The sequence below is a fragment of the Ascidia mentula genome, chromosome 2, assembly GCF_947561715.1.
Source record: "Ascidia mentula chromosome 2, kaAscMent1.1, whole genome shotgun sequence".
NCBI lineage: Eukaryota > Metazoa > Chordata > Ascidiacea > Phlebobranchia > Ascidiidae > Ascidia > Ascidia mentula.
Window position 1 is genome coordinate 8,649,423 of NC_138567.1, and position 20,356 is coordinate 8,669,778.

Sequence of the window (20,356 nt, forward strand, 5' to 3'; positions counted from 1 at the left end):
TGGCCAAAAATAAAAATAAAATATCTCTTCCCATTTCTGCCTCCCACGTTCATCCTGCACAGAGAATTCCTCCTAGATTATGTGGGAAATTCTGTCTCACAGGTATTTTTATTTAGATTTAGAATGTCGAATGAAAGTCCACTCTGGGGTGAGCTTTTACGCCCTTGTTGTTTTATTCCTCGGTCGCGACCTTCTGTTGAGACCTTAACTACCAACGTGGTACGCTAACAGAGGGAAATGTCAAACAGAACGCCTGGACTTTCCACAGTTTATTGTATGAAGTTTATAAATCACAAAGCACAAGTTTTCACAGTTAAATGGGCGACGCGGGATTTTACGACAATATGTATAAAAAAGGAGTTCAATCGACACAAATTTCAATTCTTTTTGCTGAAATGATAAACCGTATAATGTGTAAATGCTACAAAACATTGCTTGGATCTTGAAAATATGTCGTGCAACTGTTGTTAGCTACGACAAGTCGGCGCTTTTTCTCTTGTCCTTTTTAACTGAGCTTTTTCGCAGCAGCTTGAGATGCTTGAAATTACCTTTGTGATGGTGGGACGCAACGGAAACGTAGTCTGCAAATAATATTTGCACTTTGTTATGGAATCAAAGGAAATTATAATCGAAAATTGAAATAGCGTGCATTTTGCTTATCCAAATTAACCCGATGGGAATTGCCTTTACTTAAAATCTTTGAAAAGTGATTATCCTTAATTTTTGGCCACAATATTCACAGCTCCTAGAAGTATTTTCCACAAATTAGCGTAATCACTTAAAAACACTTCCATTAGGAAGTGTACATGACGTTTCGGATGTTATATATACGTTATGAGTGACGCTGCTTACCTTCCTCATCTAAATCAAGCGTGTCGGAGACCGTACATTCCGGGTTATTTATAGCTTCCATCAACTTGTCTTTCTCTTCAGTAGTCGGCGACCTCATTTGCCTCTCACTCTTTATTTTCGCTGTGATTAAATTTAGGCTTTAGGTCTCGCAGACTGGGTGACCAAATAGCATTGCAACTGCCATAGTCTAGCACCAATATAGCTGCGATATAAATGTTTTTCTAGTGTACCTTGGTCGCCAGCAAGTATAACTTGTCCCATATTCATCTTTTTAGAGTTGTTCTTTCCAGTTAGGGTGAGTACAACGTACCGACTCCGAAGTAACTTTTGACTGAGACCTTTTATTACAAATTGATGGTCCCATCTGCGTGAGAACAGATTATTATTATAAGCAATGTGGAGCCAATAATATTAATACCAGCTGCACTGATAAGACCTTTTAGTACGAAACAGTGGCCATCTGTCTGCAGCTTATACACAGATTATTATTAGTTTGATCATCAGTACCGCTGCGTTGGATTAACCTTTTTCAATTTTATTTGACACGATCATACAAAAGTGTATTTCAAAAAAAATTAAAACCACAGATTTGGAAATAAATTTTCACACGTAGGCGTAAGCGATCACCTTCCAAACTTTAAGTATTATTGCAACTCTTAAAGGTAATCTGATCCAACCACCCACCGTGTAACGCCCTTTGTAGTGATAAAACGGTAACTTGACTTCTGCGCGGTGTGTTTTTTCTCCTCGTCCGGAAATACGAAGAGCCGGACGTGGCACTTTTCCATGCGATCCTCATCTTTAATAACGCCGTTGTGAAGATTCAAGCCTACTTCGACAGTGATGAGCAATTCAAAACTTTCTTTATCTCGATCGTCGTCTCCCACGTCGTGCTTCAGTTCCACGAGGCTCCTTGTGTCGAAGTTGCTCGAATTGCTGCTTATGGATGCCCTGTCGCTGTTGGGACAACGAAGATTCGTAAACAAAGATACAATGAAGTTGTTGGTCTGTTAAACGAACTTTGCAAAAGTAGTTTGCGGAATACTTTCGTGACATTATTAAAAACACTAAATATCCCAAAAAGGTCATTGTGATTGTTATACGTACCGAGTTAACTTGGTTTTGGTTTATGCGTTTAGTCAAGTTATCATAAACATCTCCAAACTCTTGGTTACCTGGAACGAAGACTCATCGTGTCGGCTCCTAGATAGTCAGATTTAACGAACTGAATGTGGGCGGTCAATTTCCTCGGCTGAAAAACAGGAAACAAACGTTTGGTTGACGTAATACATTGCTGACGTGCTTTCCCCATAACCCAGTACCGTTGTGCGCTACTTTGATACAAAGGACATAAAAAAATCGCATGATCATGTGTTAGTTATCTTACAAAGGCAGGAGAACAATTTTTGCGTCATCGTGCGATTTTGTTGGTTGCCCCACTTAAATACATTCATGCAGAAGCAGCAACCGCACGACTCCGTGATTCTACAAATAGCCCCACAGCCTTTGAGAATGGTGGATAGCGGGTTCGTTCCATATTGATCTATACTGGTGATAAGGGGAACCTACGTATTTTTGGCGTTTGGAAATTTAAATTTTCTATTTTTGTTGTGAAAAGTTGGTGACTAAACATCAAGTTATTGTTAAGGGCAGTATTTTTGTTCCCAGTGCTTTTGCGGGTTTCCAATTTTACGTCACATGCATGAATGGACTAAGACGGTTATGCTAAATTCACAAACGAATTGTGGCTCGCAAAAAACATGAAGAATTTCAAAGCAAACGACCAGCTTTGGGCCAACAATATTCAACCAAAAACCAAAACATTTTTCTCACCTCAAGACGCCTCAACTTTTCCTGCTCCAAGCTGTTTTTCCTCTCCTCGGCCACCTTCTTGTTGTACCACTTTATAACTGGCTCGGGAGTGATGAAACCCTTTAGCTCCAGCGAACGCTGCCTTAACGCCAGCTCGCGCTGATGCCACTTTTCTTCATGTTCCTTTCGGAATTTTTCAGCCTTCTGGAGGAGGGTAAGTGGCTTATGTGCCTCTTGCTCCTGTGCTGGCTCCGAGGATTCTACAGACATGCGTCTGTCCTCTTCCGACGCGCTGCTTCTCGCTCTCTTGCGCATCTGGTAAATGTGCATTGGACTTTCTTGTCCGTTGAACTTGAAGGGCGACGTGTGTTCGTGCTTTCCCATCTTTCACAAATATTTCTCAAATATAGAGTGACGAAAATGTTTGTTAATAGTTTTCTAAAAAACAAATAAATGCATAACTAAAGTGTCCTATTAAAAATCAAATGTGTGTCACTTTTCAGTAAAACGCAATTAACACAGCTCTTGTTCACTCCAAGTCCGACCTCATTTTCAACTAATTGTCTCTTCGTTCCGTCACGCATTTGCGTTTGCTTGCATTAAGTTCAACACATTAACGAAATTTTTTGGAAGGTATTGTAAACCCACACAAAACAATTAACCAAATACAAGTGAGGCAAACATTGTCACCCTTTCTTCTTGTTTATGTCTTCGTACCGATCGGCCATATACTTTCGGTTCAGAATTTTAACAATGAATTTTCAGTTGCGATAACATTCAACGCATAAAAACAACGCAGTGCACTTTCAATGATCTCTATCTAACTTTACTTCTTGGGTTGAATTCTTTGCATATTATCTGTCTTCTATCTGTTGCTGGATCTTTCTTGTTTGGTTATCTGCCTCCAACTAACATTCAGGATTCGCGAAACCTCTTTATATCCGCAGAAGCCTTTGCAAGATCTTATAGTGTCAAGCGGATACACCAATGTGCGGATATTAAGTCACAGGCGTTATAAAGATGGCGCTCTGTGACGTATCACACGCCATATGGGTCTATTCTCCTTCCTCTCCACGTCACAACTGCGCGCTGCGTCGGGCGACGTACCTTTACGCAAAAGTTCGAACCGGTCTGCCATTTGCGTCATTACGTTGTTGGGAAAACAACTTCTTGATTGAACTGGGATGATTCAAAAACAGAGTTCAAGGTGTCAACACTTGATGTTCGACGTTTCAACCAAGTTCGTTCCATTTTAACCCTTAGTTGCATGTTTTGTGCTTTACGCTTTGTTACGGGGACGTGCTCGTTTTTAAATCTACGCTATTCTTCAACATTTGTAGGTTTCTTGTGCAACAAGCTTTTTATATGTAAGCAATAGAGCCAACAAAAAGATTTAAAAAAACTGTTAAGTCGAAACAGTGCTGGTCCTGTCTGCAGCTCACTGTAGAAAAGTTCTTTTTGATTGATATCCCACAAACATTTTACAGTTAAAACAACGAAATAGGAAATTAGGCACTTATACGAAGCCCTACGTAATCGAAAGAAACTGTCCGCTTTTGACGCGAGGTTGTACGACATAACCGCTGACGTGCCCCGTTTGAACTAAGCCTTGTGTCATTGCATTGCCTCATTTGCCGTATTCACTAACCCCCACAGTTTCAATTTCCTGCAGGCAACTGAAGCTGTACAACTTAATATTCGAAGTTTCCCTAGAAGCAACGGATTACCCACATTTCCAAGAACCTGCGCATTAACTTCACTGCAGAAATATCCCAGGAGCGGTGGAGGTCAGATTGGGTGGGCTATTATAGGCAAAAGAGGGAAGTGAAAGCGTTAGTGGCTTTAATGACCATCTTCCGGTGCTGCCTTGGAGGTATTGTAATAATAACAAAATTGCCCTTGCAAATAGTGTGATTCATTTTGCTCAGTGAAACACACATATTTAAAAATATATCTCAATTACAGGGGTTTCGTTAGCAATGACTAATTTCGCTGAAAAATTGTTTTACGTAACTTTTATCTAAATTCAGGATGATGATTAATTCGCGTACTCAGAAAGCTTATTCTTTTATACGAAACCGATGACCAGCAGCACGTTACCGACTACATCGCCTTTAAATATTCATGGTGATTAATTGCTTCCACCCTCGTACAATCTGACCTCACGTAACTAACCACCCATGTCGGTCTCTATGTTTTTATCTCTCGTGATAGCCAGAGATAGGTGCAGCTTTATACGTGTAGAGGGACACGCGCAATTCTTTCATGCTGATCCAAATACAAAACAAACGTGTTTTCTTTGGCTGTTAAAACAAAAGTTTCGCGGTAAGATTCATATACACTTGCCATATATATATTCCTATATATTAACACGGCGATGCGTCCTGTTTGCATTGTTTGCTATAATTTCCAAAAAGTCCTGAACTTTTGCTTACTGATGGCTGCTGAGCGAAATAACTCACTGGGGGACATTTACATCACGCAAGCTAAAAACCATGCGCCATCAAAAGTTCGAAATCCCCGCGTTTGCATATATAACTACTGCAAACACGACCAATACAATTTGTATTAAAGCTTTGTACCCCGACATTTTGAAAATAAAATTGTCAAAATACTTTTCAGCTGTCGTCATACTGCTGTAATCTTACTTTGTAAGCTTCTCCCTCTTGCGTTCGTCGATCCAGAAGGATATGAGCTTTTTGATCAAAGCAATCGACATTTTTATAGTTCCACAAAACCATACAAGCGAACAATGTATGCAGTAAGCGCGTATGTTTCGCACGTCAAACCAAAAAGTCACAAAATATTACGCATTGATTAGTAACAATGTGGGTGAAAACGCGGAGTGATGAATCAGAAGTAGACGCGTGGGCATCGACAAACAAATAGAACAACAGTATTTCGATATGTTTCGTGCCTCGTTAAAACGTTGAACAAGAACATTGCTGATCGTGGACAACAACGTATTTGTCACACTGCATTTTATTGCTAAATGTTTCGAGGTAACGCAATCACCCGACGCCGCGTTCTCTTTATCCTCTTGATTGACGTCTATGAGGAGTAAAATTGCTTGAACAACCATCATCGTTTTAGTGTTTGAGAGAAATGCAAGTTGACACAAAACAAAAACAAACATCAGAATCAACCAAAATCCGTGTGTCATCGCACAAGATTTGAGGGGGGGTTTGGTGGCAAATTTAAGATCGAAACTTCAACAGAGGTTCCGGTGCGACTGACATCTTTCGTGCCAGACTGGCCGTCGTGGTCGACATCCTTCGACCAAGTGTTTTTACCTGGGAAACGTCAGCACTTTCCACCACGTTCTTGATTCGCGTCCGGAACGAAGTATTCGGTTGATCTGTAAAAGTTGTATTATTTAAGTTTCGTTGAAATGCGTGCGGGATTTAAACCTATTTTGTATCCGAATTATATTCCAAACTGTCTCCCACTGGGTGTCACACACATAAGTTTTTTTTCAAAAAGGAACCTGATCTATTAGGTCAGTACATCGTGGTTTCGAATCCCGGTTTGGTCAATATAAATATATATATATATTTTAAATGTAGACAAACGAATCAAACCTAATCGTTCACTTAAAACAGTAACAAGAGAATTAGAGATTTTAAATTTGAACACCTCAGTGTAACGTGCATTATTGGTGATATTGATGAACAAGAAAATGACGGGTAATTTGTTCCAAGAAACATATTGTCTTTATGGTACGGGGCTACTGAGCTGGATGGCCTTATTCTCCACATTTACATTCACGCGCTCTGCAAATTACCCGTGGTTGTTTGGGCGGGGAATGACTATTTGTTTACTGTTTGAATGACGCAACAATGACGAGGCATTTTAGAATTCTGAATATCCGCATCGAGCGCGAATAATAGAACTGAGTCGTGATCACGAACTTGCACGCCAGGGCATTTTTGCATACAGCATCAATAGAGGCATTAACGAAGCTGAAAAAACGCGATTTCGAACTGAATTCTGGTTTACCTTCCGGCTGTAAATCTATATGTGCCAAAACACAGGAATTTTCACTCTTGAGAACTCGCAACAGGGGTTTCATCTCTTCCTCTGTAGGAGCTCGTCGCTGTGTTTTCGTTCTTATCATAGCTAAAAACAGCGGGTTGCGTTGATAGTGAATCGAGTTTGCTGATACAAGGAGAAAGTTAATACATGCATGATATAGCGGTTTATAGCGACCTTTGAGTTCATACAAGGGCGCTCAGCACGTCATTTCCGCGAAAAGTTATGTAACGTTTAACTACGGACTAAACGTGCACCTAAAGCTTACGAAGTGAGCAATAAAAGGTTTTGGGGTCACGAAAGCAAGCATCAAGACCTCACCTTTTTCACCGGCAATGATGGATTGGCCGAGAACGGTTTTTCCTCTGGTGGTTTTCGCTTCCAAGATAAAAAGGAAGTACTTTCGTTCCAGCGTGGCCGCGTCAAGACCTCTGAATGCAAATTTGTGGTTCCACCTAAACAGAAAAAAAATTGTGCTTCAATAAGTGACTTGGTTGGTTGTTTAAAAACTGTCCATATAATAAATATGTCAAATGGTTGATCTTTAAAGTATGAGCTTGTTTGTTTTTCACGTTTAACCGTTATTATATGCATAGAAATTATACAAGTTTCCACAAAAACTCATTGCAAGTTATTTTGTAGCTTCACGAGCTTCGCAAGCAAATGACCTTGTCATTTCCTTACTGATTAGTTTTGATAGATTGTGTCGTTGTCGTAGTGCTTACACCTCGTCTATAATATTATGAAAACCCAGTCTTATACGATAGAAATCCCTTAATTCATGGGCCCACATTTGCTATTTATTTACCCTTATCGAGCAGGGGCCCTGGTGCACCGCAAGAGCTGCAGTTCCCTCACATGGGGACTGATACGAGGTAACGTTTTCGCCAACCTACGACGTTTACTATCAGGACGATAGAAGCAACATATGCCGCTTCTCATAATTCCCGATAATACGCCATCATATGCAGTTTCATAAACCAAAACCACTCCAGGGTTAAACAATATGAGTCAACAGTACGCACTTGGTTGTCCCGAGCGGCGTGACGTATCGCGAATGGCTCTTTAGTTCCGCCTCGCGTTTCTCTGCGTCAGGATACAGACTGACAGTGACGTGACATTTCTCGATCTCTCCTTCGCCTAGGCCGTTGCACAAGAACTTGCCCATCACCACGGTAAGGGATAACTCGGGTTGATTGCCGTTCTCGTCAATTCCACAGTCGTATCGACTAAACCCTACACACTCCTCGGCATCGGAGTCGTCTGAACTGCTGCTGTTTACAAAAAGAAATGGTGAATACAAGGCAATGTCGGTTGTATTTTATAAGGGAAACACAATTGCCTGTTATGACAATTGTTTTCGTTTGTCTAGAGATTTGCTTCCTTCGCTTGTATTCACTTTTTCGTGAACTTCTCATACCTTACAATGTAGACGTAATATATACAATGCCGAAAGAATATTGTCGAACAGTTTTATGCGTAATGGGAAGTTGCAAATTGAAGCAAATTAACTTAAACCACACGCAAACGTACGACTGCAAATCGGTATAAAAAGTTTTAAATTTTTATCTACACATACCAACAATACCGCTTCTGAAAGAATTGTTTAAATTCGTATGAAACACACAACGCGAGTAAGAAATCAATCTAGATTTCCAAAAAGGTCTGTATTGGGCCCATGAACAATGCCTGAACATTGAAAAGGAAGGTTAAACATTATGCGTGCGTTGTATTACCAACCTATCTTCCTCTTCTGCAGGGTCGTGCATTTTTGATGGATTAAACTCCAAGCTGACGAGGATTTTCCGGTTCTGCAATAACAATAAACAGAAGGTGGTGCGAAGCTGAAGAAGGCAAACGTTTTGAAAACAAACTCTGCAAAATTGATTTCTGCCTACATGTTGTACACCACAGGATACAAAAAGTAGTAAACTATATGCGTTACCATCCTTACACCTTAAATCAAAAGCAAATTGAAGCTATTAATATTTATCAGCATATTACACATTGATGTGATACGTATTCGCCTTGATCTTGTTTCTGGTGATAGAATAAATCACCTAATGTGGGTATATTACCTACCTCTCGTTTTAGTTTTTGAGCCAATTGCAGTTTTTCCTGCTTCTCCTTCTCAAACTTCTGCACGTAGCGCTTGAGAAAAGGGTCCCATTCGGACTTGCCGACCATCATTTGATGCGATTTCTCCCTCTTTTGTTCCAGCTCTTTCCATTTTTCCGTGTTCTTCTGACGAAACGTGGCGGCCTTCTGCAAAAGCGTAGGCGGGGGAGCTGACGTTTCTTCAGCAATTGCAGCTGGCGTCGATTGGCGTCGAGTGGTTGAAGTATGCATTTGAGTTTGGCTTGTGGAAGCTGAAAACGAACGATATCTTCGCGTGTTCACAAGCCGCGGTTGGTGCGGTTTTGGCGACTGGCCATCAATTCCCATTTTGTTTTCGAATGCACCCCACGCACTAATTGCGATATTCTATTTGAGAAAAAAAGAAAAACGTTGCACCCTTTGTACTGCCTTATTTGTACCAGTATCCGGGCAACGCACGCGTGCAAATTACCCACACGCTTTACGTTTCCAAATTGTCAGAGACAAGTGATTAATCTCATATGTTGACTATAGGTTATACAACTTCTATAAGTAAGGGACCAGACTCTTTGCTATATGTGACGATCATTATCTGACACGATTTGCCCTTTCCTCGCATTTGGCCTTTACTTGGTCGGGTTGTATGCAGTTTAAGTGCGTATCTGAATGTTTTTCGTCACCTCTAAAAGAAAACCGTTAAATGTTGACCCTGTACTACCCACAAAATTCCCTTCATTTTTCTATACTCATAAGCATACATTGATGATAGGAATCTGCATTCAACACATCTCGCCTGTAAGCAAAGTCGAGTCTAAAGGAAAGTGACGTGACAATCACGCGCTTACCTTTCAAAATAAACTAATGAGTGATTAAGAAAAAAAACGACTTGCTTCCTTTCTAACGCGTCCGGCCACCGAGGCTGGGAGTCTTTGTTGTGAATAAACTGCAATGGTTGCCTTCAAACGACCCTTCAAAACTCCCCAAACACTCTTCGTGATGCAATGGACAACAGGTTTGATTCGTCTTTCGTACGATTTTAGGATTGCTTGTATGTTTTAATTGAATTTCTTGCCAAAGCACTGGCAGTTATACCTTTTAAAAATAATCTTTATTTGAGGCACTTTATCTACCACCCACATTACGGGAAACAAACTCGTTACAGATGCAGTTCTGCCACCGAAACAGAAAGCTCAACAAAAAGTTTGCTAATTGAATCTTTTGTAAGGAATAATAAAAATCTGCCATGCTAATGGTTGTAAATGAATGCCCTTTTCAAAAAGTTAATTAAAGGCCTTGTAAGTGGTTTAATAACGTAATCTAAATCCACACATATTGCAAAGTACTCTGCAATACAATGCCCAAAAATTATTAAAATGGCGACCATGCTGCCAGCATGATGGCCTAGTTTTCATAGATTTGATCTTCATTAATCGACTCCAAGAGATCCAGTAGTTTTTGGGTTTCCTCTTTTCTCATCATACCGTCCACTTCTCAAACAGAAAAAAAACAATATTTAAACAACAGGATGTTATAACTGCGAAAAGTAAACGTCATACTACTTACATTTGTGAAAGGTATCAGATCTTTGCAGTTTAGATCTCATGTTATTATCCCACCACCAACTCCTGCATAAAAACAAACAAAACCAGCTCGTAGGACATTGAACTCCTAATAAATTTGAAACAGGTACCTGTGTTTCGTAACTCGTCTTCTACCGTGCCACCAGGCCTGGCCATGGTTGGTAACGAGCAATATAAGAATAAGGGTCGTTGCGCACGTAATAAAGTTCATACTTTTAAACACAAATCTGGCAGTTTATCCTTTGACTGTTTACCACTGACAAAGAGTTAAATTGAAAATCTCTCACGTGGCAGGCGTTAGCGCGGCTACGGAAGGAAATTCGCCCACCAAATCCTCACGCCCTCGCCAGAATTAAGGCACAGGATCTCCTTTGCGATGCAGAGTGTTTTCTGTTCATAACCGATCTCTTCTTTAATTGCTCTAGGTAGGCTACTAGTTTGAATATTATGACCAACATGAGAAACAACATGTACCATGTACGTATGACATGCATTTATTATTACAAGCATAATGAACAAAACTGGTCTGGATTATTGCAAAACTGGTCGCTAACCAAAGTCGTAGAAACAAAAAAACTCTTACAGAAAACAAAAACTATATCTGTGTTAAATAAGTTAGTGATACACCACGTTATTTACAGAAGAAATCCTTGAAAATACGAAACATTGGTACAAAATAATGTAGTATGTTGGTATAGTGTCACGAAAGTCAAAAATCGTGATGCATCACAAAACCCATAGCAACTTTTAAACGTGTGAAATGTTGATTACAAGGCCTATCAGCACTTTTACAGTTCTACTACAGGGCGACATCTTGCGGTAAACAACAAAAATAATATATCAGCTACAACAATATTAAGCCATATTGGGAAAGTTCTACTTGTTTTTCTCCTTGGATTTCTGTTTCTTTTTGGCTTCTTTTTCTTTGGCCTTTCTCTTCTTTTCTTCCTTTTTACTGGACTTTGTTTTCTTGTCAACTTTCTGCCCTTCGAGCTCCTTGCTAGACTCTTTAGTTGTCATGATATTTATAGCGCCGCTGGATTTGGTTTCACTATCTCGTGAAGTTTCATGGGGGTTATCTGAATCAATGGTAATCTTTTCTGTTTGTTCTTTTGTGCCACCGCCAAGGTTTGCTCTCATTGCATTGTTTCCGTCTTGAGTGTTTTGCTGAATCTGGACCTTTCTTTGAATATTTTGATCAGATGCAACATGTTCCTTTATTTGGTTACCAATACTCGGTTCGGCTTTGATTTCCAATCCTTCAACATCTGTGGTTTTCACCACGGGGATTGGGATCTCTAACGTTACTGCCTGGCCTTCGGCGCTTTGTTTCTCTACGTCTGGGTCAACTTCTCCTTCCTGCAAGATTCTCGGAACTGGCCCGCCTTCACCCGTCAGACTAAGTAGATTTCCTGTTTTGTTCGGAGAAGTTGAGTTATTTTCATCGTCCAACGTAAGTGTATTGAACACTGAAGCTCTTCGCAATGTCGTGAGAGGTCGTTCTTGTTGGATAATCGTTATGTCTTCCATTCCTTCCCAATCTAAATAACGTTGTTTATTGTTATTTTGATTTACGAAAGTAATGCTAAAAAACGTTACTAAAGCAAACAAGATGACATTAAATCAAACCCTGCACAGCCACCTTTCGGATAAAGTTGCAGTTGGGCGAAAATTGTCTCATCAGCGTTTTTGAATACCTTTCCCAAGACACTTATTTCTTCAGCAATGGGTTTTCTGGCTTGATAGTCCTCCATTTGTATAAGTGCTGAAAAATACAACTAGTCCATCAGTACATTTGGAGATGCAATAAAAAACTGTGTAATACCGTCCTCGCCACAGAGGGCTGCGTTTCCAATCATCTTCTTTTCTCCTCCCCTGGTTACACCGGTGACGGTGATTATTAAGTACTTGGTGTCCATTTGATCCTTCGTCAAATTTGGGAAGGAAAATATGTGATCCCAACTGTAAAGCGAGATTTTATTCAAATTGTGTGAAGACTTATAACTTTGGGGAATAAAAAATGGCCTGTACTGTTGTCAACGTTGTCATGTCATGAGACGTCAATCAGGTCAATTCCATATAATGATGGAGCTACACTAACCGTGTCATTCCAACTGATAATGGCATAAGTTCTTGCCGAATCGTTTTTCGCACATGAAACACGACAATGTTAACAACAGTATGCTGGGGCAGTCTCTTTATTCTCAGAATTATGAGCAAATCCGTAAAGTGTTTCTAACTCGTAACGTATTCAACACAAATAGTTCCAGATTTTGTAAAATATATTTTTACCTCACTATAAATATGTAATACTCTTGAATTTCCGCTCCAAATAAGTTTCAATTTAATCAACAAGCGAAATAGCATACCGTGTTGTGCCGGTCGTGGTAAGATATCGGTATTCTGACTTGTTTTTACTATTTTCCATGTCGGGGAAGAGACAAGCTTTAACGCAGCACTTCTCACTCCGTTCCTCCGTCTCGCCCGAGTGGTTGAAAAGGTTCTTGCCTTTCACAACCATCAAGGACAACTCTGGACCGACGTCTGACTTTCTTCTCATGCCAAACATTGTTCAGCACATGTTTGTAATTTTTTGCTTTTATCGGTAGATTTGATTTTGTGTGAAATAAAAATATCGTAAAATAAACCGTAGCATTTACTTGCGCTCACCCGATACCCCTTGCTGGTGTGTATTGTTTGGTTGCACTGTACTTCATCTCCACTGTCACAGTTCGTGGCTTAACGAAACACAGGAAAAGTTACAGTTTGTTACGTACCAGAACAATTTTACTTATGCATTGCCGTGTAATAGTCTAAATGTATCGGTGTAACTCTTAACTTAAACGTTCTGCGGTTACTGTGGTAATAAGGCCTGTTGGAGTGGATTTTTTCTCAGATCATCGCACATACCTGGAGCCTCCTTCTTGCTTCTATAAGTTTTTTCTCTTTCACTCGTTTCATCTGAACTTCGGTGTACGCCTGGAGAACGGGATGAGTATCAATGATACCTAGAGAAAGTTTGCGCTCTTCCTCAGTCTGCTTCAGACGCTTTTGCCATTTTTCTGGATTTTTGCGGCGAAATATCTCTGCTTTTTCGGCCAACGTTAGCTTTGCCAATAATTTGGGCTCTTGATAGGGCTCCAAATGCTTAAAAAATGATGAACGACGACTTTTTCTGGATCCTCTTCTACCTCCTTCAGTGTCCGTATCAACAACGGTTATTTCTTCTCGAAGGTTTTCGCCGAGGTAGTTGAGGTTATCCACAATCTTATTGTGTCCCAAAGTCTCCAAGAGTGGGCTGCCTAGAGAGGTTATGGTGGCCATAACGCCAGTACCAGTTGGAGATAAGGTATTCATTGTTAACTTGGTTTATCACAAGCAATAAATAATCGCTCATTTATTCCCTGAGGAAGTTGTTGATGAAAAACGAACACAATGTAAATTATCTTATAACTTTTTCGTCTGGTGATACATGGTGGCAAATGCCAAGTATACTCTTTCGCTATGCTGTCTTACAAAGTTTACTTAAATCCTATCATAAAGTAAGCCATGAGTCAACAAACAGTATTAGTGTAACGAATCTATTTAAAAACATCTTTACAATATCGACATATCGTAAATATACAAATCAGGAACTGCAGAAACTCATCTTTCCGGCGCAGTCCTGAGCTGAATGATCTTACAAATGATTTGTTGCTTAATGCGTTTGTGATGTTTAATGAGTTTCAGAGAAGATATTGGGATGTCAACACCAGGCGGGTTATAACCGCTATCACAAATCTAGGCGAAATTTTCCCCACGTTGTGTTTAGTGAAGACACATGAAAATCGAACACGGGTTGTTCACCGACCAACAGACACAATAACGGGCTGTAGAAAACTATTTGTTCCATGAACAAATAACTTACAGCTCTACCAACATATTCTGCACTGAGAACGTCCGGTAAATCTGAATATTTAAAAATTACCACGTAAAGTTTACAGTTAGGAAATCAATGTACAAATATACAACTTCATCTTCATGTTAGCAACTGAAGCTTTAGGATTTAACTTTTTCTTTGACTTTCTCCTTCTTTTTCGCTTCCTTTTTTTCTTTTGCTTCCTTCTTTTTTGCCTCCTTGCTTTCGTCACTCTCTTTTCTTTTTCTTTGTTTGTTTTCTTTTTTGGTGTCGTCCGTCTTCTTTTTATCTTTGGCGTTTTCCTTTTTTTCTGTCTGGTCAGATAGGTTGCTTTTCTTGACTTTGTTCTTTTCTTTAAATTCAGTTGTTTTCTTCTCACCTCCCCCAACTTGATCGTCCACTGTGGATTTCACACCTTTTCCTTCTTTGGTTTCATCTTTCTTGAAATCCTTCTTGTCTTCAATTTTTTGAACCTGTTTTACTTTTGCGTCAGCATTCAAAATAGCTTTGTCGGAATTTGGCTTCGAAACTTCTGCGTTTCTTTTCTTTGATTCCGTTTTGCTTTCTTTTTCAACCTTTTCCTTCTTCTTGTTATCTTGCTTTGTATATCCCTCATTCAAAGACTCTTTTCTTTCAGAAGTGATGCTTTTCTTGTCGGCTTCAGTCGCGCTGCCTTTTGTGACATCAACGTGTTTCATTTCTTCCTGCTTTGATTCCTCCTCAGTTGAACTCCGGATGCTTTTGAATTCTCCTTGAACGTCGTTGCCAACACCCGCTGAAGAATCCCTCTTCCTTCGCAGAACATTTTGCCGATGTAATCCTTTCACCAAGTCGTTCTCTTCATCCCTCCCTTGTTGCTGCATGCCTGAGTCATCACCGTACGTCTGTTGCCGTGACCCCGTCATCACCAAAGATCCTCCTGGCACTTTTGTTGGAACATTGAATCCGTTACCAAAGCTGTTGTTGTTGGGAATACCGAGTGATGTTCGGCTATCGGTTTTATTCAAACGCATTTTTTCTTCTGTGACAGTCGTCATCCGTCCTACATCGTCACCACTGGTAGCTAGAAGGGTGAAGACAGAACCCCGTCGACCGGTGGGCAGAGGCTCCTTTTCGACGTAAGTGATATCCTTCATGCCCGACCAATCTAAAAAAAACAGTTTGTAGATGCGTTTTTGGTGGGAATTCCTGTAGCCTATAGTCAGCTTTGCGCGGTGTGCCATGAGAACTTTGATCTAAAATGTGGACGTCTCTAGATACACTGGTAAGAAAGCTATCGCAGTACACATCTATTGCGGCGCCTGGTTTCATATTCTTTACGCTTTTATCGGTGCCTAATGCCATCCTGTTTCTTTTGTGCATTTTTTTTTTATCTGTGATTTTTTGCGCAAAATATACATTTAGGGCAAGTCGTTGCTAAATCAAGATTCCTCACGTTTCTGATAAAGTTTCAACTGGGCGAACACGGGTTCATCGGGTTTAGCTAAAGTCTGCTCAAGCATCGTCGTTTCCTCAACGAGAGGTTTTCGATGTTTATTTCCCTCGATGTGTATTAACGCTATAAAGGAAGATAGCATATATTAACAACTAGACAAGCCCTACAGCAGTTCGTTCGACTCTTTTTAATCGTTGCTAAGAATCATTCCCCATTCTGTTGCAACAGCTTTGTCGTTTGAAGCGACATTTTTAATGGACATATAGAGCTTAATGATTCATTAGAGTCAACAAATTACCCGTTAAAACAAAACACGGTTGCTTACCTTCGGCGCCAACCAACGCTGACATGCCGATAAACTTCTTATCCCCTGCTCTCGTTAGGCCGGAGACGGTTATGATTATGTACTTGTTCCTCATGGTTTCAGGCGTACACCACGGAAACGTAAACTTGTGCTCCCAGCTGTAAACAAACCTAACATGGTCACAGCCATCTAGGTGTAAAAGACGCGTGGAAAACACCAGTATTCTTCTAATTTCCTATCGGTTCAGTTTATTTTCTCAACTGTCCGTTTCAAGAGTTTTTTGACAGTGATTTGGTAATAAAGTGATAAGTTGACACATTCCACGTGATTTGTTGGCCAGCGGCGAAGCCCGAAAATTGGGTGGGTCCAAATATATATTTTTTGAGGTTAAGCCAGCAAACGTTTTTTGTCATGCTTGTTTGAAACAACGCTCCATGAAACAGAAAACGAATACTTTTTTATAAAAATCGCCGCACACTTGACATTTCAATGAACACCAACCTCAAAATATTTAATATAGTCCCGTTGGTCCCTATGTATGCCAATGTTATGGGTTATACGGTTAGTTAGTTTGCTTACTCACCATGTTGTGCCGGTCGTGGTGAGAAATCTAAAACTGGACTTATTTTTGTCTCCCTTCTCACCGTCGGGAAACAGAACAGCTTTAACGCAACATTTCTCGCTTCTCTCTTCTGTATCCGGGAGATTGTTGAAGAGATTCTTACCCTTGATCACTGTGATGTACAATTCAGACGCGTTGACATCGGATTGTCCTTTTCTGCTTGTCAAAAAAATAAAATAATAAAGCACTGCAAAGCGGTCATTCTTTTTACGATAATTGTATCTCGTTTGTGAATATTACACTGGACATATATGTGACGCTACTTACCCGCTATTGGCTTTCACTTGTTCAGCTGTGTTGTATTTCAATTCAACAGTAAGAGTGCGTGGCTTCAAACAAAAAGATTCGCATGAATTCTAACTATACGACAGTATTTTAAATGTTACCAGAACAACTTTGTGTCCACGCTTTATAAAACATGTTTCGCTTTTTATTAAAGCATCTTCAGTTCTTATTCAAATGTTATGCGACAGTATAAAATAGCTACATTTTGCATGTTTTGGTCGCATTGGGTATTAAAACATAAAAGAAAAGTAAAAGAAACATACCAGCAATCTTCGTTTGGCCTCCAATTGTTTTTTCTCCTCCAGGCGTTTTATTTGTGCCTCCACGTACGCCCGAATTGCGGGCCCGGCCTCTATTACTCCCATCGACAATTGCCTCTCCTCCTCCCTCTGCATCATCCGTTTTTTCCATTTCTCCGGAAATCTCTCTCGGAATATTTGCGCCTTTTCGCGCAATGTGAGCTGCTCGGCGGCCTTCGGTTCTTGGTACGGCTCGAGCCGTTTGAAAAAAGAAGGTCTTCGCTGTTTCCTGGATTTTCTTCTGAGGAAATCGCCACCTGGCGTCTCGATTTCTGTGCGTAAATTTGCGCCCAAGAAATTAAGGTTGTTTACAAGAAGGTTGTCTGTTAAGCTCTTTCTCATCGAGGCAGTAAAATCCAAACTTTTCCGGACTGTCTCGTTAAAACCGATCCCCTTAAAGGCCAAAGTTTCCATGTTTGATCAGGGCAAGCACAATCTTATCTATTATTTCAACCTGATGAAAAAAAAGAATATTGTTTGGTTGATGTCTGCCGTTTACTGTGGAGATATCCTTTCACAAGTTCGTAGGTACATAAACAAAGAAATGCTGGACATTAAACCAGCTTATAACACTGAACGAACCATTTAAAAAATCAGCGAGGAAACGTACTGAATACATTGCCAACAACGCTTTCAGGCAAAATAATTTCATCTCTTTAGTCCCGAAACGTACAGTAAATGATACCAAGCCCTTTAGTTTTTTCTTAACTTTCTCTGGTAAAACATCAACAGCTTTTTAACAAAGAACACCAAATAAGTGTGAATAACAAACACCCTGTGCCGTGTTCCCGAATTTTTCTCGCGATTCGAAATACTGCTTTCGTCATCCGGTGCATCATCTCGTTATAAAACTTAATTGATCCAAACCTGCAGCAACGGACATTGCGTGTTTTGCAAATGTCACGTTTGTTGTGGTTGCTATCTTGTATACAAAAGGTACATTTTGGCTAGATATTACTTGGAATAGTTGAAGCTCGTTAAAAATCTTAAAATTATGCTATAAATTTTTCACCACTTGACAAATTAATACAATGTTTCTATGTCGTGATATCACGGTTTTGGTGATACCACGTGACCACAGTATGACTCAACAGTGTTTTAACAATTTGTGTTGCAAGATATGTAAAATTTGAAAAGCTGAACAATAACAACAACAATTACAAATATGAACATTCCACAAGACGTTAAAAGTGAACAGGTAACTGGTTCAGCATCTTTTTGACATGAACGAAGATAACTACCTCGTTCATGATATAATTGTTCACATGCTCATCATATCTGTGTTCATTATCAGGATTTTAATAACAAGTTGCAAGATGCCAAACGTTCACTGGTTGTCGTTCACTTTTGGGCACCCTGGGCCGAACAATGCAAGCAGATGAATGATGTTATGGTTGAACTTGCCAAAGACAATGCAAATGTATGTTGAGCAACATGTGAAAAGAGCAAAAACATGTTACCTTGGATGTAATTTACAGGTCGTTTTTCTAAAAGTGGAGGCTGAAGAAATTCCAGAAGTTTCTCAAAGATGTGAGATTGAAGCTGTTCCAACTTTTTTCTTTTTTAAAAACAAGCAATCTATAGGCAGGCTAAATGGTGCCAATGTCCCAGAACTTAAAAGCATGGTATGGTACTAGGCTCGTGGCTTATAGCTGTATAACAGCAAGGAATTACAAACATTGTTTTTAGGTAAAGCAACACATTGACACTGTGGCTCCACCATCAAAAGAAAGTGTTGACCCAAATGAAATTCTGAACAATAGATTGAAGTCACTTGTCAATAGCGCTTCATGCATGCTGTTTATGAAGGTGCAAAGCCAACTTTTTTTAACATATTTGCAAATAACCAATCTCTGCCCAAATAAACTAACAAGACTCCTGTTATTAATTGTCTTGTTAAAAACCGTTTGTTCATTCCTGCAAACTTGTGCAGAAAAAACCTATAAAGCATTGCAAATCATTTACTGGCTAAATATTCCTTTTGGTGTAAATTCATATAAAAATGTAGCTTTGCAATAGGGAGACCGAGTCCAACCAAGGTGTGGTTTCAGTCGTCAGATGATTTCAATTCTGAATGAACACAACTGTAAATATTCGACTTTCGACATTTTGCAAGATGATCAAGTGAGGCAGGGATTGAAAGTATATTCAGAGTGGCCAACTTATCCACAGTTATATGTTAATGGTAAGATACAATTGCACTTATATTTTGTTATGAATAAAATGTGATTCTGTGGTGTGATTTTAATTTGGAATATATACCACTAGTCTCACACATCCAAAAAACATGTGCATTAAAATGGATTAAAATGGCAGAAATTAAATTTTGAACATGTCTGTATGTGGGGCTGTGCAGTACATTTGACTTATTTGGATAATAGTGCCCTATGCTATTACTGCTCTAATTTACCCTTAAGACCAAAAAAAGTCAAGTTTAATTAAGATGGTATTTTTAAGGTTAAATATGGGCCCTACATTCCCTAGGACCACCTTGTCCCTGTTGATATGCAGAGTCTAAGGCTGTACTTTGGGTTATATGTGATGTTTTGTCCAGGTGAACTGATTGGAGGACTGGATATCGTCAAAGATATGGTAAAGGAGGGTGAATTGAAGGATGTACTTCCAAAAGATGAAGAGATCAGCATTGAGGATAGAATTAAGGTTTGAAGTTGTTTGGTAGCAATCTCCATTAGTATTCCAAAATTTGTGTTTGCATGTTTTTTTTCTGAACTTCATAACTCTTTTTTTTTTGCAGGAGATCCTGTCCAAAGACAGGGTTGTATTATTCATGAAAGGGGAGCCCTCCACTCCGCGATGTGGGTTTAGTCGTCAAATGGTGGATATTCTCAACGAAACTGGAGCGAAGTACGCGCATTTTGACGTTCTGTCTGATGAAGATATCCGACAGGGCCTGAAAAAGTTTTCTGATTGGCCAACGTACCCACAACTGTACGTAGCGGGGGAACTTATTGGCGGGCTTGACTTAATCAAAGAGATGCGCGAGGCTGGCGAATTAAAAGACGCTTTATAACTATCCGGGCGATGATCGCTTGAAGTAAAGTACACATTTTTTGCCTGTTTTGTGTTAGTTGATACTGTTTCACCGCCAGAACCGAAAACAAATAAAGAAAAACAAGAGC

At 39.8% G+C, this 20,356-nt stretch overlaps 4 protein-coding genes and 1 long non-coding RNA gene across 6 annotated transcripts; 1 reads left to right on the plus strand and 4 right to left on the minus strand.

The window, feature by feature from the left end:
* Positions 1-253: 253 nt before the first annotated feature.
* LOC145889571 (uncharacterized) lies at positions 254-3,098 on the minus strand. The gene is made up of 6 exons (XM_082980549.1): positions 2,686-3,098; positions 2,028-2,104; positions 1,537-1,809; positions 1,083-1,216; positions 853-972; positions 254-581 (listed from the first exon to the last, which is right to left on the minus strand). Exons 1-6 carry the CDS (start codon positions 3,046-3,048, stop codon positions 472-474), a joined length of 1,077 nt encoding a protein of 358 aa, XP_082836675.1. The 5' UTR covers positions 3,049-3,098; the 3' UTR covers positions 254-471.
* Positions 3,099-5,451: 2,353 nt separating this feature from the next.
* Positions 5,452-9,755, minus strand: LOC145889489 (uncharacterized). 2 transcript variants are annotated; one of them, XM_082980452.1, is made up of 6 exons: positions 8,779-9,755; positions 8,437-8,507; positions 7,722-7,967; positions 7,018-7,151; positions 6,664-6,783; positions 5,452-6,022 (listed from the first exon to the last, which is right to left on the minus strand). In XM_082980452.1, exons 1-6 carry the CDS (start codon positions 9,139-9,141, stop codon positions 5,862-5,864), a joined length of 1,095 nt encoding a protein of 364 aa, XP_082836578.1. In that variant the 5' UTR covers positions 9,142-9,755; the 3' UTR covers positions 5,452-5,861. The 2 variants fall into 2 exon arrangements, with proteins under 2 accessions (XP_082836578.1, XP_082836577.1); XM_082980451.1 differs by having other exon boundaries at positions 7,722-7,970.
* A 322-nt stretch (positions 9,756-10,077) lies between these two features.
* On the minus strand, positions 10,078-10,626 carry LOC145889490 (uncharacterized). Its single transcript, XR_014399512.1, has 3 exons — positions 10,484-10,626; positions 10,357-10,418; positions 10,078-10,280 (listed from the first exon to the last, which is right to left on the minus strand). It is a non-coding gene; the product is annotated as an uncharacterized LOC145889490 (long non-coding RNA).
* Positions 10,627-11,249: 623 nt separating this feature from the next.
* Positions 11,250-13,730, minus strand: LOC145890020 (uncharacterized). Its single transcript, XM_082981063.1, has 6 exons — positions 13,284-13,730; positions 13,044-13,111; positions 12,743-12,928; positions 12,199-12,335; positions 12,016-12,138; positions 11,250-11,914 (listed from the first exon to the last, which is right to left on the minus strand). The coding sequence occupies exons 1-6, from the start codon at positions 13,728-13,730 to the stop codon at positions 11,250-11,252; spliced, it is 1,626 nt and encodes a 541-aa protein (XP_082837189.1).
* Positions 13,731-18,284: 4,554 nt separating this feature from the next.
* Positions 18,285-20,350, plus strand: LOC145888358 (glutaredoxin-3-like). Its single transcript, XM_082979091.1, has 7 exons — positions 18,285-18,414; positions 18,511-18,636; positions 18,695-18,841; positions 18,906-19,025; positions 19,236-19,401; positions 19,771-19,877; positions 19,972-20,350. Exons 1-7 carry the CDS (start codon positions 18,382-18,384, stop codon positions 20,245-20,247), a joined length of 975 nt encoding a protein of 324 aa, XP_082835217.1. The 5' UTR covers positions 18,285-18,381; the 3' UTR covers positions 20,248-20,350.
* Positions 20,351-20,356: the final 6 nt, after the last annotated feature.